General features: G+C 45.8%; 1 protein-coding gene across 1 annotated transcript in view; it reads right to left on the bottom strand.

The window, feature by feature from the left end:
* The window catches only part of LOC134949352 (calpain-2 catalytic subunit-like), a 266,498-nt gene that overhangs the window by 118,959 nt on the left and 128,718 nt on the right, over positions 1-18,821 (bottom strand). Inside the window, exon 20 of the mRNA XM_063937866.1 lies at positions 14,780-14,838. Coding sequence (XP_063793936.1) covers positions 14,780-14,838 — 59 coding nt within the window. The remainder of the gene's footprint in view (positions 1-14,779; positions 14,839-18,821) is intronic.

Below are 18,821 nucleotides of genomic sequence, written 5' to 3'. Positions count from 1 at the left end.
TGAATATACAGAGTTTGAAAAGCTGTCTGCCGCTGAGGAGAGCCGGGAACTGCCGCCGAGGACAGAGCTGCTGCTGCGGGTAGGACGAATCCCGTTGAAGAGAGGCTGTACGTACTGCTAACAACAAGAGCAGAGCACCAGCCGGGTCGAGGGAGCGTGCAGGATCTCGCAACTCCGTGCTATCCTGCCCCGCTCACAAGAAATCCCCAAGGTGATCAGAGAGTGTCGGGTAAGAGGCTCCTACATTTCCCATGTCACTGCAGCTGAAAGGGTGTTTGGGACTCTTAGTTTTACTTCAGACAGCCGCAGGGAATTACCCACCTGGGATAGCCAGAGATTGTTACCGTGATCCAGTAATTTATATCTGCGTCAAGACTGAACACTCAGATTGTTGCTTTAAATTGAGACGGCGCTTTGGGCTATGCCAAACCCCCAGCCTCAATAGGCTGACCATACCTCAGCAGTCCTACGCAGCTACACACTAAAGCTGAGAAAGCTGCTAAACTGCATGAACCATTTCTTTATACCTTACTTGGTCATTGTTCAGCCCTCTAAGTTGCCACCGTTGATCATTCACCAGACTTTTCATTCAGAGTTATTTGCAAGGACACATACTTGAACTTCTCCGGATTGTGTATAGGGCCAGAGGGGTGGTCTTCAGTATGCCAGCGGTCGGGCTCCCGGCGACCAGCATACCGGCGCCGGGAGCCCGACAGCCGGCATACCGACACTTATTCTCCCTCGTCCCCTGGAGAGAGAATAAATACGTGCCCGTAGCGTGGCGAGCGCAGCGAGCCCGCAAGGGGCTCATTTGCGCTCGCCACACTGTCGGTAAGCCGGCGGTCGGGCTCCTGGCGCCGGTATGCTGGTCGCCGGGAGCCCGACCGCCGGCATATCGTAGTGAACCCGGCCAGAGACCCCTTTATTAAGTTCATAGTGCCACCCAGTGGCTTGTTAGCATACTGCCTGCGTATGGAGAGAGAATTGACTGTATAGGAAAGGAATGAGTTAAACATCTTGTGAGGGGTGGACCTAGCTGTTAGGAAGTACAGCCTTTGGAAAAAGGGGAGGGTTATTATATATAGGGAATGCTAGGCCAGATCAGTCTCTCTTGCTGCTGATTGCCTTCCCGCCCTCCCGCCCTGTGGGTAGAGGTTCTGGCACGGAGTGCCTTGGCGTTGAATTGTTGGCTGGTTTTATCGTTGGCTATTTATTGGCGGAAAAGAACGGCAGTTTGTAGTTGTATGGTTAGCTGTAGTGATTTACAGTTTGGTGTGGTTTAGGTGCACTCACCTCCATCGACTTATAGGGTCCCTCGATCACCCGACCGGGGGCAGCGGCAGGCACCCATCAGGGTGGGTAGTCACTGTGGGGGTTGAGTTGGGCACCTATTACCGATTTTACAGTTTGTAGTTAAATTAGGACAGTTTTGAATTTTAAGGTTAGCGTTAGTTAAATAGAGCCGTTCTTTTTTCTGCCACCATATGCCGGCTGAATCGGCATGTTAACAAAGTTTTTTCATTTACAGGTTTGCTATGGTTAGGGTAAAATAAATAGCTAGCAATTTTTCTGCCAAATTCAAGTCTCCGTGTCTTTATTTCTTGGTATTAGAGGTAATGAATGCTTTACTTTGAATTAAGGGGTCCACCAAGTATCACTAGGATGTTTATCATGAAACCGTCCTTTCTAAAGGCCCTCGTGGGATGCTGAAGTTCTGAAATGCATTTATGTCATTATTGTGCCATGTGCATGTTACCTTGTGAATGATATGTGAGAAATGGTAATGTGCCTGATTGAAATGTGCTAAGTTTATTAACCCGTAATAAATCCAGTTTCCTTAAACGGGGACTAGTCTCTTTTACAATAAATCTTTGTTACCATGCCCCACCGTAGTGGTCCTTACACACTTTGGGGGTGTTGTCGGTACTGGGGTATCTCCGTCCTTCTGCCCAGATTCCATACAGGTGCCCTACGCAGATTTCGGCAGGCGTCGCGACCAGTGAAAATTGGATGACCAGACAAGCCGCAATGGGACAGACGCGAGACTTCAGGTACGCTGACATATTACACGTTTGTCAGATAGCAGCATCATGCGTGAGCAAATGTAAAGTTTTATAGGAAAACTAAAGTAGACCTTTAATAATAACAGATATAACATTTTATTTTTAATGTTGCAAATAAAACCTTACATGTCAAACATATATTGTCAGTACAGTTAATCCTCCTTTATGTAGAACATACTACGATTGAGTATGGTGCATCCATGATTCCAGCCACATGTTCTGTGAGGGTGAGGTCACTGGCATCACTGGAGTTGTGTTATCTTCAGCCACTGTAAACAGCAGGAATGGGGATATACGCTTGTGACACATACTGTACTGCTGAAGGTTGAGTATCAGTTACAGATGGGATTTACAGCAGTCAGAGGGATATGCTCAGGCTCGGACTGGCCCACAGGGTACAGGGGAAACCACCGGTAGGCCCCACTGCCTGGGGGGCCCTCCTCTAGGGATCAGGTTCTAGACTGTGCACTTGAATTATATATTATACATATGTTACCTTATACTGCACAGGATTATGATGTATTCTCTACAGTACATTGCTATCATTAATCTGGCACATTATCATGCATGCATTAGCGTTAACATTAATTACTATATAAATTATCAAGGAGTCCAGACCCGGTACTCTACAATGGTTAGCCAAACCTCTGTGGTGGCTGGCCACACCCCCATTGGAGGCTGGCCACACCTTTAATCATGGGCCCCTACCAGTGTATACGCCCAGTGGGCCCTTCATGCTCCAGTACGACACTGGATATGCTTTTGTAAAAGGTATATTTTTGTGTCCGGTTCTACCAGTGCTGTCCTAGAGTCTGTATTTTTGACATTACCATGGATGAAATGCAGAGCCGGCCCTAACCAATATGATGCCCTAGGCAAGATTTTGGCTGGTGCCCTCTAGCACCACAACTAGTTCCGCCTCTGACAGTGCACCCCTTTCCCAGCACCATCACCCCTCACCCTCAGTCCTTATTTTGAGTTTCCTACCCCCTATATTTTAAATAAGAACAGTCGACGCACAGCCCAAAAAGGGGTGTGTTTTTGCTGGCAAGGGGCATGGCCACAATTCAAATTACGCCACACAGTGCCACAACTTTATTCACATTTTATCATGCGATAGTGTCCCTAATTCACGTTATATCACACAGTAGTACCACTATACCTTATATATATTACTCCTGACCGTAGTGCCCCTTATTCACATTACACCACACTGAATTGCTCTTTATTCACATTAGACCACACAGTAATGCCCTTTTTATACATTACGCCACACCTTAGAGCACCTTATACACATAATGCCACACATTAGTAATGCATTTATACACAATACCATACAGTTATGCCCCTTACACATGACACACATTATTAATGTCCTTATAAACATAATGCGCCTTACACATTATGACAACCTTTATTAATGCCCTTATACACATAATGGCCCTCATTCCGAGTTGATCGCTAGCTGCTTTCGTTCACTGCGCAGCGATTAGGTAAAAAAGCTGCACTTCTGCGCATGCATATGGGGCGCAGTGTGCACGCGCGACGTACTTTCACAAAAGCCGATGCAGTTTCACACAAGGTCTAGCGACACTTTTCAGTCGCACTGCTGGCCGCAGAGTGATTGACAGGAAGTGGGTGTTTCTGGGTGGTAACTGACCGTTTTCGGGGAGTGTGTGTAAAAACGCAGGCGTGTCAGATAAAAACGCAGGAGTGGCTAGGGAAACATAAGCGTGGCTGGCCGGCGTGTTTGTGACGTCAAAACAGGTACTAAACAGTCTGAAGTGATCGCTAGCTAGGAGTAAGTCTCGAGCTACTCAGAAACTGCACGATAATTTTTTTGTAGCAGCGCTGCGATCCTTTCGGTCGCACTTCTGCTAAGCTAAGACACACCCCCAGAGGGCGGCGGCTTAGCGTTTGCACTGCTGCTAAAAGCAGCTAGCGAGCGAACAACTTGGAATGAGGGCCAATGTCCCTTACACATATGCCACACATTATTAATGCCCTTATACACATAATGACACACATAATGTCCCTTACACATATGCCGCACATTATCAATGCCCTTATACACATAATGACACACATAATGGCCCTCATTCCGAGTTGTTCGCTCGGTATTTTTCATCGCATCGCAGTGAAAATCCGCTTAGTACGCATGCGCAATGTTCGCACTGCGACTGCGCCAAGTAACTTTACTATGATGAAAGTAATTTTACTCACGGCTTTTTCTTCGCTCCGGCGATCGTAATGTGATTGACAGGAAATGGGTGTTACTGGGCGGAAACACGGCGTTTCAGGGGCGTGTGGCTGAAAACGCTACCGTTTCCGGAAAAAACGCAGGAGTGGCCGGGGAAACGGTGGGAGTGCCTGGGCGAACGCTGGGTGTGTTTGTGAGGTCAACCAGGAACGACAAGCACTGAAATGATCGCACAGGCAGAGTAAGTCTGGAGCTACTCTGAAACTGCTAAGTAGTTAGTAATCGCAATATTGCGAATACATCGGTCGCAATTTTAAGAAGCTAAGATTCACTCCCAGTAGGCGGCGGCTTAGCGTGTGTAACTCTGCTAAATTCGCCTTGCGACCGATCAACTCGGAATGAGGGCCAATGTCCCTTACACATATGCCTCACATTATTAATGCCCTTATACACATAATGACACAGTGTCCCTTACACATTTGCTGCACATTATTAATGCATTTTTACATGACACACATAATGCCCCTTACACATATGCCAAACACTACTGCACAACCAACCCACTCACACACAGCACTCACACAGCCGCTAACACTGTGACCTCTGCCTCTGCTTGGATACAGATGTGTCCTCCTAAATCTTGCCTCAATGCTAACGTCGGGTGACTTTTCTTGATGAAAATGCATCTTATTTGCATTGCTATGTGGCTAGGATGCACAAGCAGCTTCTGCTGATTAAAATGATATGCAGCATGCCTATATACTGTGTGAGACTATGGCTGTATCTGCATATGAAATGCTACACAGAGCCGGCCTTAGGCATAGGCAAACTAGGCAAATGCCTAGGGCATTTGGTATGCTTAGGGGCACCAGCAGGTTCTGATGATTAAAATGATCTGCGGCATGCCTATATTCTGTGTGTGACTGCGGCTGTATCTGCATACGAAATGCTACGTTGCAGTGTATTCCTGGAAATCACTGTAATGTAGCATTTCATATGCAGATACAGCCGCAGTCACACACAGAATATAGGCATGCTGCATATCATTTTAATCAGCAGAAGTTGCTTTTGCATCCTAGCCACATAGTAATGCAAATAAGATGCATTTTCATAAACAAAAGGCGCCCGACATTAGCAGAGCTGCCAGCTGACTCATGCAAGGCATCTCCTGCAGAACTAGCGGCGGTGCTAGGGGGCACCAGCCAAAATCTTGCCTAGGGCATCATATTGGTTAGGGCCGGCTCTGATGCTACACACAGAATATAGGCATGCTGCATATCATTTTAATCAGCAGAAGCTGCTGATGCCCCTAGGCATTTGCCTAGTTTGCCTATGCCCAGCTCTGATGAAATGTTAAATAAACATCTCTCAAGTGTGTCTTTAATTTGATGTCCCTTGCCACGGTTGTTATTGTAAGATGCTGGCTAGTTGATGAACTAGCTATTGTACAGTATATGGCTTGCATAATTATTGGTCTGATACACTTTTATCCGGGTGTAGTAGGGTACGCCGGCATACCGACAGCTGGGCGAGCGCAAATGAGCTGCGCTTGCCAATCTGCGGGCACGGTGGCACGCTACGCACGCCACGTTATCTATTCTCCCTCCAGGGGGGTCGTGGACCCCCAAGAGTGAGAAAAGCTGTCGGTATGCCGGCTGTCGGGATTCCGGCGCCGGTATACTGTGCGCCGGGTTCCTAACAGCTGGCAAACTGAAGACCACCCCTTTTATCCACCTCTTCAGGTGATTAGAATATAATGTCACTGGATACTTATTACATCTTGATGGGGAGCACAGACATGTGCAATGACACATTCATCCTACGCTGTTTCTTAGCCTCTTTGACCAATACTTCATTGGTATGTAATGTACATCAGCCCATGATGTATAAATGGTTATTATTCTTTTGCTGCTCTCTCCAAGGTTACTGAGAATGAGCTATGGGGGCCTACTGCAGGCATCAGCGAGTTCCTGCGAGTCTGCCCAAACTTTTAAAGGGGCAATCATTTCAAAGGGAAAGGAGAGTATTCTGACTTGGATCCATGCACGGACTTAAAACATTGGCTGCTTGCATCTGACATTGCCCTTTGCCCACCTCTGATTCAGGCCCATAGCCAGACTGATTTTATCTTTTAAATGATTGCGCCTTTAAAATATCGGGCAGACAAGCTGGAAACTCGCCGATGCTTGTTGTTAGCGGATTCTTTTTTGTATCAATGTTACAATTTTCAATAAAAATAATCGTTATGGTAGACTTAATGTTGATAACGCTATTTCTCCTAAGGTCACAGGATCCACAGGATAACATTGGGGATATGAGGTAGCGACAGCAGATTGGCACCAAACGATCAAAGGTTTCGGCCTCCCAGCATGCAACGGCCCTGTCCCTATATCGCCGCCTCCTGGCTCAGGCAAATCAGTTGTTTTTCCAAAGCTCAATCAAGGCAGGAGCATCCAAGAGAGCCCTAATCAGGCAAGAAGAACACACATGTACACCCTCCCGTACAAGAAGGAAGAGGTTAGTGAGTGAAAGGATCCTCAAATCAGGTCGATCCTGTGGACTTAGGAGAAATAGCGTTATCAACGGTAAGTCTACCATAACGATTATTTCTCCAGCAGGGTCCACAGGTTATCCACAGGATAACATTGGGATGTCCCAAAGCAATTTAGTGGTGGGGACGCTCCTGATTAAACAGGAGAGCCCTTCGCCTGAATTCAGTGTCCTGAGAGGCAAAGGTATCCAAGGCATAATGTCTAATGAATGTGTTACCATGTGGCTGCCTTACATATCTGTTCAGCTGAAGCACCACGTTGTGCTGCCCATGGTGGACCTACATTACGAGTAGAGTGAGCAGAGACATTAGCCGGAACAGGGAGATCAGCTTGAGAATATGCTTCTGAAATTGTCATCCGAAGCCACCTCGCCAGTGTCTGCTTATCAGCAGGCCATCCTCTCTTGTGAAATCCATAGAGAACGAAGAGAGTATCTGTTTTTCTGATGGCACTGGTACTATCCACGTAGATCCTTAGGCACGGACTATGTCCAACGATGCATCTCCCGCAGAAAGATCCGGCCCCTGGAAGGCCCAGACTACAATTTCTTCGTTAAGGTGGAATTTAGACACCACCTTTGGAAGATACCCAGATTTGGTTCTGAGAACCGCTCTATCTGGATAAAAAAATCAGAAAAGGATGGTGACATAACAAAGCCCCTAAATATGAAACTCTTCTAGCTGAAGCAATGGCCAGTAGAAAGAGAACTGTCAACCATTTAAGAGCCACTTGTTTTAGTGGTTCAAATGGGGCAACTTGAAGGGCCTTTAGGACTGAACTTAAGTCCCAAGGCACTGTAGGAGGAACAAAAGGAGGTTGAATGCGCAGCATTCCCTGGAAAAAAAAGTGCACACAACCTGAAGGTTAGCAAGTTTCTTTTGGAACCATACAGTCAATGCTGACACTTACACTCTCAAGGAAGCCACTAGCAGACCTTTGTCCATTCCTGCCTGAAGGAATGCTAAGACTCTGGAAACTCTGAAAGACCTAGGGTCAAATTTCCAATCACTGCACCACTGAATATAGGCTTGCCATATTCGGTGATAAATGCGAGCTGAGGAAGGTTTCCTTGCTCTGAGCATTGTTTGAATTACCTGTTGTGAGAATCCTCTTGTTTTCAGGATGGAAGTCTCAAGAGCCGCGCCATCAAAGACAGTCGATCCAGGTGCTTGTGATAGCAAGGACCCTGAGACAGTAGATCTGGACGTTGAAGGAGTAGGAATGGAGCCTCCATCAACATCCTCTGCAGATCTGTGTACCAATGTCTTCTGGGCCAAGCCGGCGCCCTTTCCTTGTTTTACCTTTCGCATTACCCTGGGTAACAGGGAGATTGGGGGAAACACATAGGCCAGATGAAAGTCCCATCTCACTGACAGGGCATCCAAAAAGATTGCTTTGGAATCCTTTGTTCTTGACCCGTATATGGGAACCTTGATGTTCTGACGTGGCGCCATGAGATCTATCACTGGTAACCCCGTCTTGTCTACCAGAATTTGGAAGACCTCTGGGTGTAAAGGCCATTCATTTGCATGAATGGCATGTCGACTGAGAAAATCCGCTTCCCCGTTTAGGACTCCCGGAATGAACACATCAGACAAGGCTGAATGATGAAGTTCTGCCCACTTTAACGTGTGACAACCTCCTTCATTGCATTCTGGCTGCGAGTTCCTCCCTGATGGTTGAGGTACGCTACTGCCGTTGCATTGTCCGAGCGGATTTGGACTGGTTTCCCCTGAAGGATGTCCTTTGCCTAAATAAGTGCCATATATATGGCCCGAAGTTCCAATATATTTATTGGCAGGCAACTTTCTTCCTTGGTCCACTGCCTCTAGAAGCAGCTCCTTCCTGACACCGCTTCCCAGCCCTGAAGACTGGCATCCGTTGTCAGAATTTCCCAATCTGATATCCAAAAGGGTCTCCCTTTGTTCAGATGGGATGTCTGTAGCCACCAGGCTAATGACCTCCTTGATTCCACAGGAAGGACCATAGTCTGCGTTTTTATTGTCTGATGAAAACCATTCCATTTGAAAAGGATCAGACGTTGCAGAGGCCTTGTATGGAACGGAGCATACTCCACCATGTCGAATCCATCAACCCCATCACATGCATTGTGGTGTGAATGGATACCCTTTGACTGTGTAGCAGCTTCTGAATCCTTGACTTAATTTTGGATATTTTGTTCAGAGGTAGCATTACTCTCTGAAGACCTGAATCCAGCACAGCCCCCAAATGAGTCAAGGAACTAGGAACGACTTTGCTCAATTTATGAGCCAACTGTGTCTCTGTAAACAAGCTATTGTCTGTTGCAGATAACACTGAAGCAATTCTTGAGACTGTGCCAGGATTAATAAGTCGTCGAGGTATGGAAAAATCCTTACTCCCTGCTGACGGAGATAAGATGCCATCACCACCCTAATTTTGGTGAATACTCCAAATGGTAGGGCCTGAAACTGAAAATTATGCTGGAGGATAGCAAACCTGAGATAGCGCTGATGGGACAGGGCTATAGGAACATGTAGATAAGCATCCTGGATATCCAGGGATACCATAAACTCCTCCGGCTCCATGGCCAAAATAATGGAACATAAAGTCTCCATATGAAACCGAGGCACCCAAATGTACTAGTTCAGCACTTTGAGATTGAGTATGGGCCGGAACAACCCATTTGGCTTCTGAACTACTGTAGAAACAGGTTGGAATAAAAACCTTGGCCTCGTTGCGCAGGAGGAACTGGAATTATCACTCCTGGCTGAGGCAACTTCTGAACTGCCTCTTGCAAATCCCTGGCCTTCATTTCCACTGAAGACGGGCTGGTACAAAAAAATACTTTGAGGAGGGTGTTTCTTGAAAGCAAACACATAACCATGAGAAACCGCTTCTTGCACCTAGGCATCTGTGGTAGATTGCTGCCAGATCTGTGCAAACTGAAGAAGTCGGCCTCCCACCCTGGGGTCCCCCAGGTGGAGGCCTGCACTATCAGGCTGATAGCTTATCTTCTGATTTGGAAGCCGGTCCTCTGGTAGCCCAGTGCTTTTTAGTCTTACCAGACTTGTCAGATTGAGACTGTTTGCCATAACCCTTTCCTTTTACTTTTCCTTGAATCCGAAAGGGCCGAAAACTTGGAAATCTAGGCTTGGATTTGTGTGTGGAAGGAAACTTTACTTTCTTGGAATCTGCTTCTGACTCCAAAATACTGTTTAATTCTTTACCAAAAAGAGAAAAATGGTTTTTAGATAACCATCTATTTTCCTATCCATGATATAATTTAATGATGTTGAAGGCAGAGGTGATGTACATTTTTGCACAAATTGAATGACATGCGTATCTACTTTGGGAGCTACCTCCATTTTTAAACAGTCCCCAGCCGGAAAAGGATAATGGGAATTCTATATCTTTGGAATCCTACATTTCTTACTGGGCGTAACCCAGGCCTCTTGCATAATTTCCATCAGCTGATCTGACCCAGGAAACTCAGTCCTAACTGTTTTGGGACGTTTAAACACAGGTGCCTTAGATTTTAACAAAGCCTCTGCTGCCTCTTCTAAGGATATAATGGCTTTCATAGCACTAATTAAGCTCAGGTATGTCCACTGATCTGAGGTCTTCCTCCTCATCTCTGTATGCAGACCCGGAGTGCGATGAGTCCTCATCCTCAGACGAGTCCTCATTGGAAACATGTGTAGACTGTGAAGATGTTGTTTCATGTCTATGTGATTTACATACCACCAGCCTTTCAGCCTGCTTTTGTTGAGAGGCAGCCAATTCCTGTGCTGGATGAGATAAACCACAGGTGGAATGTTGCATGTAAGGGTTAAAAGTGTAACCTATCCCTGGTATAGGAGCTGGCATAATCCGCTCAGCTATATTGGATAATGGGGGTCATTTTGACCCATTCGCATGCAGCGGTTCTTCGCTGCGGTGCAAACAGGTCGGAAATGTGCATGCATGGTGGACGCATTGCTCACGCGTGACATTGTCCGGTGATGATCGTCGCCGGGCCGCGAAGCCGCCAGCGAGAAAAGTGATTGCATCGGTGATCGCAAGAAGACGGACAGGCGGGAGCCGATCCGGGGCGGATACTCACCGTTTTCCAGGCGTGGTGAGTCCAACGCAGGTGGATCCAGGAATTTGGAGGGTGGATGTTTGACGTCACAGCCGGGACCTTCATCGCTGGATCCGTCGCACTGGGTAAGTAGCTGCAGGGCTAGTCATGTTTTACTTGAAACTTTTTTAACATAGCAGGGCTGCACAAGCGATCACAGCCCTGCTATGCTAAAATACACTCCCCCCATAGGCGGCGTCAAGTTGATCGCACAAGCAGCAAAAAGATGCTACGTGCGATCAACTAAGAATGACCCCCCTATGTCTGTGCAAAAGTAGCCCATGGGGGTTCAACTTGAACCTGTGCCTGCCTCGGATTATTTAAGAGGCTTTGGTGAAAGCTAAAACAATTTGCACATAATCCATTTTGAACCAGATCCTGAGAGGTTAACCCAGCTTTACAAGACAAACATGAAATGAGTGTTGGTGGAGAGTGTATCCTCCTCACCCTTGCCTCTCTTAGACATGATAAATAAATCACACACCTATACAGTGTTACTTCACAATCTATGATTGCAATCACTTTAAATTTGTTAAAGTGACATACAATCCGATCCCTCCCTGATTTGCACCAGCATTGAGGATCGGAATACACAGAATACTGACAGAATAATTAGTAAAGTCAGCAATCACTAGCAATCAGTCACAGGTTATACATTAGTATAATAAGCAATATGAGCACATAATCAACTACAGATAGATTTCAGCTATATAGGAGAAACATATTACTGCATTACCTTATATAGGAGTTTAAACGTATTCAGTCGCACAGCGAAAGAAACAGCAGTAATAGTTTACAGACTCATATGCATCAGGCACATATCCAACTATTCATACTCGAAGGTAGATAGAGACTTAGTGCTGTATCACCCGGCTCAGGAGAGTGGGATACAGGGAGACTTCACCCCGCTTCCAGGATTGATCAAAATATGTTAGTGAACGCTGAGTGTATCCAGATGGCAGACGCTATTAGTGTACACAATCGCCCCATGAACCTACAGTGAACACAGATGCCCAAGTAAACACTGACACACCAGCCACACAGCCGCCTATGATGTGACTGGGTCCTTTTTGATACACAGCGTCTCAGACGGAATCGGGAACTCCGTTCTTGGCGGGATACTCGAAGGAAACTGGTCATGAACCAGGGGGAGGGGTGACCAAGGGAGCGTCTTACTCCCCACTGCTGACATCAACCCTAGGGATCACAGCCTCATACTACCCCTGGAGCCTATGATCCCTGAGGCCTAGCGCTGGTGCACCCGAGGTGGCAGCCACATCAGCGACTGTTCGGTAGTCTCCATCCCGAAACAGTGCGTCTGTGTCTCGCGTTTCCCCTACTAAGCTGAACCGATGCCTTACCTTCTCCCCATGCTCCGGCCACAGCCTGGTAACGTCTGCTAGACTTGCTAGTACATCCTACACAGACACCCGCCGAAACAGCACTGTACACATGGGTAAGCGTTGTCGTGACCCGGGAAGGAGTTGCTGGAACGACTCTTTCCAAGGTATGTATAAGACGCTTTTTAGAAAGATCGCTCAAAAAACATAGTAAGACTATAAATATAAAATAAAAAAGCTTATGGCTGCTAAAAACCAGCAGCCCATTGACCATGTGCTAAATTTAGCACATTTACGATCAACTCTGAATTACCCCCTAGATTGCTTAGAAACGAAGCACATATCTCTCCGTGTGTATGCCCATAGCGATAGCGATGCGCGACCCCACACGTCGCTATCGCTGACTCTAGATTGGCATGCATGCAGGCACAATCTAGTTAGATCGCTCACTTCACCGCTGGGTGAAGTAAGCGCCCCCCTTCACCTCGCTCAGCACACATTGCGCTGTGTGCTGAGCAGGGGGAGATGTGTGCTGAGCGTTCCGCACTAGATCGCTCAGCACACATTGCTACATGTGTACCCTGCATTAGCCTAGGAAGGAAGCTAAATGCAATCAATTTGTAGAGACTAAGGGCCAGACTGCGAGTTGAATGCAGCAGCAGCTTGTGATTTTTAGCAAACTGCTCATGCATCACGGCCTACATACATTTCTAATCCACTGAGTTACTGGGTGGCAATCGGACATTCGCATATACGTTGTGTAGTCAGAACTATGACCTATTTTGAGTTGAGCATATGTAGAATGCATGCCATTTTTAGTCACAGCTTCTGCACAGGCATGGGGTAGGTGTGAGTGCCAATACTAGTGATGGCAGCTGCTCTTGCAGCCAGGGAGCTGGGGGCGGTGCTGTTGCATAGATCCATCTGACTGCCTTGCATGCGACTTAGAAACAAGCCTAAGTACTTTGAAGAAATGTTCTTGTTAAAGTGTTAATTATGGTGAGAACAGTGTATTGATATCCAAGATTTACCCTTGTAGCCACCCTTAGGGGCCCATTTATCAAAACATAATTGTGGCTATTGCCCCTTAATGTATGTGGGAGGACCACAGCACATGATATCTCCAATACCTGCTGCGATCCCTCCACTCCCACCAGCAGCCAATCCCAAGGGGCTTTGACAGAGGATGCAATGTTGCTTAATTTATCCATTTTCAGAATGCAAAATGTATAAATTTATTGATATTGGCCCCCGCAGGTACCGCCATCTGAAGAAGGCAGTTTTCCACAGTAGCCTATGGGCTACAGACTCATACCTCCCAACTTTGTGTCTGTTCAAAGGGGGACATCTGCGCGCGCGCCCAACATGGGGTGTGGCATATGAAAAGGGGGCGTGTCTTCACGGGAGGGACCGCGATCGCGAGCCACGCTCCCATTTTCTTCACTGAGGGGTCATGCCCAGCGCTCTGTGAGCTGCTGGCATGCCCCCTCTCCTCCAGCTCTACTGAATAGACACTGTGCGCATGCACACAGCGCCTATTCACCACTGGCAGCGCGTGCAGGAGCCTCCCAACTGTCCGCGGGCGAGACAGCGGGACAGTCCCAAATAAACGGGACTGTCTCGCGAAAATCGGGACAGTTGGGAGGTATGCAGACTGCATATGCAGCCATCAGAGCATTCCCCCAGAACCCCCCCAGAAATGGATGCTGTGCACAGCAGTCCCACTGCCACACTGAGCAAATCGCAGGGACGGTGGGTGCTCATCAGTACATAGGCCTGGTACAATTGCATATTGCAAAGTGATCCTGGGTGCTAATATCGTGCCCAAATCTCAATGAATATGCTATCAGTATTAATGATAAATGGGCCTCTCAGTGTTGCTGTCTTTAAATATTATACATCAGGAGAGTCTAGTGTTTATACTAGCGCTTAGACGTATAGTCCTGATCACACATGAACAGGTTAGCACCTACAAATAGGAGGAAGCAAGTTTGTGTGTTGAAACATCATTTAGAACCTCATGGAAAATGATCATGAGAGGAAAGGTGCCACTGGTTGCTAGTGAAGTGATAGGCACACCGAAGGGTACATTTACTAAAGTGCGGATTTATAGAAGTGGAGATGATGACCATAACAATCAATGAGATTCTAGCTATTATCTCATAGAAGGTGCTAGATAAATAAGAAGTATAATCTAATTGGTTGCTATAGGTAACATATCCACTTCTAAGTATAAACCTGCACTTTAGTAAATATACCACCTACACTCTGGAGCCATTTTATGGACTGAAACAAAATCCAGCCAATCAATTTACCAGGAATTAGTGACCTCACCACAGTACCTGTAGAATATCTTCTCTAAATCTCCTTTATGGATCATTTATCAAATGTGTGTGACCAGTACACACATCAGTATTTTAATGTGGAGCTGTGAGGCATCTGCAGTTGGACCTGCCACACATGTTATATTAAACCTATGTTCTGGTTCTGCAGCTTAGCCTCACATCACTTCTCAGTCTCACCTGCTGTTCCCCAAGACTAATGACGCCATCTTTGTTCTGGTCCATGTTACGACATTTCCCTGTAATATAGAAGAGATTATCAGGATCCTTCATCTTGTTGTCATTAAATTGCTGAAATATCTCATTGCCTAAGGCAGTGGTTTCCAAACTTTTTTGAATCACGGCGCCCTAGAATATCAGAATTTTTTTCACGGCACCCCTAGGCCAAAAATTTCTTATTGAGGAATTTAGAAAGAAGTATTACATTAAGTAGATCGCGTTTATATTAGAGATGAGCGGGTTCGGTTCCTCGGGATTCGAACCCCCCCGAACTTCACCTATTTTACACGGTTCTGAGGCAGCCTCGGATCCTCCCGCCTTGCTCGGTTAACCAGAACGCGCCCGAAAGTCATCATCCCGCTGTCGCATTCTCACGAGATTCATATTCTATATAAGGAGCCGCGCGTTGCCGGCATTTTCACTTGTGCATTGGAGATTGAACGGAGAGGACGTGGCAGCGTTCTCTCCCTGAAAAGCTCCATAATCTGTGCTCAGTGTGCTGCAAATAATCTGTGCTTAGTGTGCTGAAAATATCTACGTTCTCTGCCTGAAAACGCTCCATATCTGTGCTCAGTGTGCTGCAAATATCAGATCAGTGTGCTGCATTGTGGGGACTGGGGACCACCAGTATATAATAATTATAGTAGTACAGTACAGTAGGCCATTGGTGTATCTTGCAGCTCTGTGTCACTGCAAGTATCCATTCCATATCTGTGCGGCATATTTGTGAGCAGTATATATAGTATTACAGTGCAGCATTTTGGTGACTAACAGTATATAGTTGTACAGTAGGCCATTGCTGTATCTTGCAGCTCTGTGTCACTGCAAGTATCCATTCCATATCTATGCGGCATATTTGTGAGCAGTATATATAGTATTACAGTGCAGCATTTTGGTGACTAACAGTATATAGTTGTACAGTAGGCCATTGCTGTATCTTGCAGCCCTGTGTCACTGCAAGTATCCATTCCATATCTGTGCAACATTTTTGTGAGCAGTATATATAGTATTACAGTGCAGCATTTTGGTGACCAACAGTATATAAGCACATGAGGGAAGAGGGCCCTGCTCGTGAGAGTTTACAATCTAAAGGGGAGGGGCAGACAGACATGGGTGACACAGATGGGGTACTTAGAGAACGTGGAACAGAGAGTTAGGAATCAGGATGAGATTTGGCTGGGTTTGGTGAAGAAGTGGACCCCCAGAAGGCACAAGTCAATACTTAACATTGCAACATTTTACTGGGCTAAGCAGGAGAAAATTAAAAATAGGGGAAAATAAAAATAAAGAAAAAGAATCGATAACTTCTACTGCTTTCAAAAAGGTCAATGGAAGCTGAAATAATGGACAACTACCTCATGGAAGCCAGATACAGTATACCAAACAGTACTTAGCAGAGTTAGGAATGAGTGCTTATGAAATACAGTAACATTTTGTCATAATATTTCAGAAACTGCATGGCTGGTCTCTTGCACTCTTTTGCTCTAATACACCACCTGCTTTAGGATTTATATTCAAAAACATTATGTCTCCATAATCCCCAAAACGTCAGTCTTCTTCCAGTGATTTGGACCAATAATACCATTGATTAGAACGAATAATTCCTGTGATTTTGTCATTTTCTTCCAGTGATTTGGACCAATAATACCATTGATTAGAACAAATAATTCCTGTGATATTGAGGTGTTTGTGTCGCTTAGCTTAGCCATCCAGCGACCACAGTGCACCTATTTTTCTCTTTTCTTTGCATCATGTGCTGTTTGGGGACTATTTTTTTAAGTGCCATCCTGTCTGACACTTCCGTATATGTCCAGTGGTACTGCCATTTGATATAATTCCCGACATTACTGCCATTTTCTTCCAGTGATTTGGACCAATAATACCATTGATTAGAACGAATAATTCCTGTGATTTTGTCATTTTCTTCCAGTGATTTGGACCAATAATACCATTGATTAGAACGAATAATTCCTGTGATTGTCATTTTCTTCCAGTGATTTGGACCAATAATACCATTGATTAGAACGAATAATTCCTGTGATTTTGTCATTTTCTTCCAGTGATTTGGACCAATAATACCATTGATTAGAACGAATAATTCCTGTGATTTTGTCATTTTCTTCCAGTGATTTGGACCAATAATACCATTGATTAGAACGAATAATTCCTGTGATTTTGTCATTTTCTTCCAGTGATTTGGACCAATAATACCATTGATTAGAACAAATAATTCCTGTGATATTGAGGTGTTTGTGTCGCTTAGCTTAGCCTTCCAGCGACCACAGTGCACCTCTTTTTCTCTTTTCTTTGCATCATGTGCTGTTTGGGGCCAATTTTTTTAAGTGCCATCCTGTCTGACACTGCAGTGCCACTCCTAGATGGGCCAGGTGTTGTGCCGCCCACTTAGGTCGCTTAGCTTAGTCATCCAGCGACCTTGGTGCAAATTTTAGGACTAAAAATAATATTGTGTGAGGTGTTCAGAATAGACTGGAAATTAGTGGAAATTATGGTTATTGAGGTTAATAATACTATAGGATCAAAATTACCCCCAAATTCTATGATTTAAGCTGTTTTTGAGGGGTTTTTGAAAAAAAACACCCGAATCCAAAATACACCCAAATCCGACAAAAAATTTTCAGGGAGGTTTTGCCAAAACGCGTCTGAATCCAAAACACGGCCGCGGAACCAAATCCAAAACCAAAACACAAAACCCGAAAAATGTCCGGTGCACATCTCACGTTTATATGTCATCCTTAGGGTGAGTTGTGTGGTGAGGGACAAGATTTGCTTCTGTTTAGCCACATATTTTATGACTGGCAGCCACCAGCACTGATTTTGCCTATTATATTGACCATGAATAATTTGAATTGGTCCTGGACCACCAACCCAGGGCACCCCTGCAAGTGTCCCGCGGCACCCCAGGGAGCCACGGCACACAGTTTGGGAACCTCTGGCCTAAGGGCTTAATTCAGACCTAGACGCTGCTACAACAGCCTGTCTGCTACGTTTTCGAGGCGCATCCCAGACTACGCAGGCGTATCCGGACTGTTTGTGAGGCATGCCGTGGCTGTGTGACGTCACAAATAGCCGCTGCGGCCAAAAACATGGTGGGTAGCATCATGTCTGCGGGGGGGAGGCACGACCCAGCATGTGGGGCGGACTAGCCATGTCCTGGGCATCCCACCGCATGTCAGAGATTTTGATCGCAGATATGTGTTTTTTCGCACATCTACGATCAGGTCTGAAGTAGGTCCTAAACTCTCTGGGCCTGATGCAGAGATGCATGCAGTAGCAATGTCAGATGCAAGCTGCCAATGATTTCAGTCTGCGAACTGCACAACTGTGATGGTGACCACTCTGTCACTATGTCTGCAATAGTTTGACGCTACCAAGTATTTTGTCCATGTTCTAAATGTCATTGTTCAAGGAAATGATCCAGGGACAGGGACATTTAAAGCATACTTTCCTGCCTTTTTGCACTGGGAGCAGCCATTTGTGACCTAAACCAATATAAAATAAAGGGCTGGACAGATGCGACCGTCCTTGTTCCATTGGTGCATTTGGTAAGGTGACTTTGGGAAGTAGGTATTCCAGGTGGCTGTTCCTTAGACATTCCTCTTTTCCACAACCTACCCTCTGTACCGTCCTTACAACAGATTGGCAAAGTTGTTTTTTCCCCCATTTACCGTTATCTCCCTTTTCTCTGAGACTCAGTAATGCATTGCATGGTCTTTTTAGGGAGTCAATTTCTGTTATAGTGCACCTGCCTCATGGGGTAACCCTACCCCATTTGGGTCTCCCTCCAGCTTCAGAAAAAGGGATTTAATCGCAACATGGTTGGAGTAGTAGTTAGCATTACTGCTCACAGTGCTACGGTGGCCATGAGTTCAATTCCTGGTTATAATTGTGTGGGAGTTTGTATGGTCTCCCCATATCTATGTGGATTTCCTCCGGGTGCTCTGGTTTCCTTCGAAAAGTTAGGTTGTCTGGCTGCTGATAAATA

This window comes from Pseudophryne corroboree, chromosome 8 (assembly GCF_028390025.1).
Source record: "Pseudophryne corroboree isolate aPseCor3 chromosome 8, aPseCor3.hap2, whole genome shotgun sequence".
In the NCBI taxonomy this organism is placed as follows: Eukaryota; Metazoa; Chordata; class Amphibia; order Anura; family Myobatrachidae; genus Pseudophryne; species Pseudophryne corroboree.
Note: the sequence above shows the minus strand (reverse complement) of the source record. Positions and strands in the feature narration are given on the sequence as shown.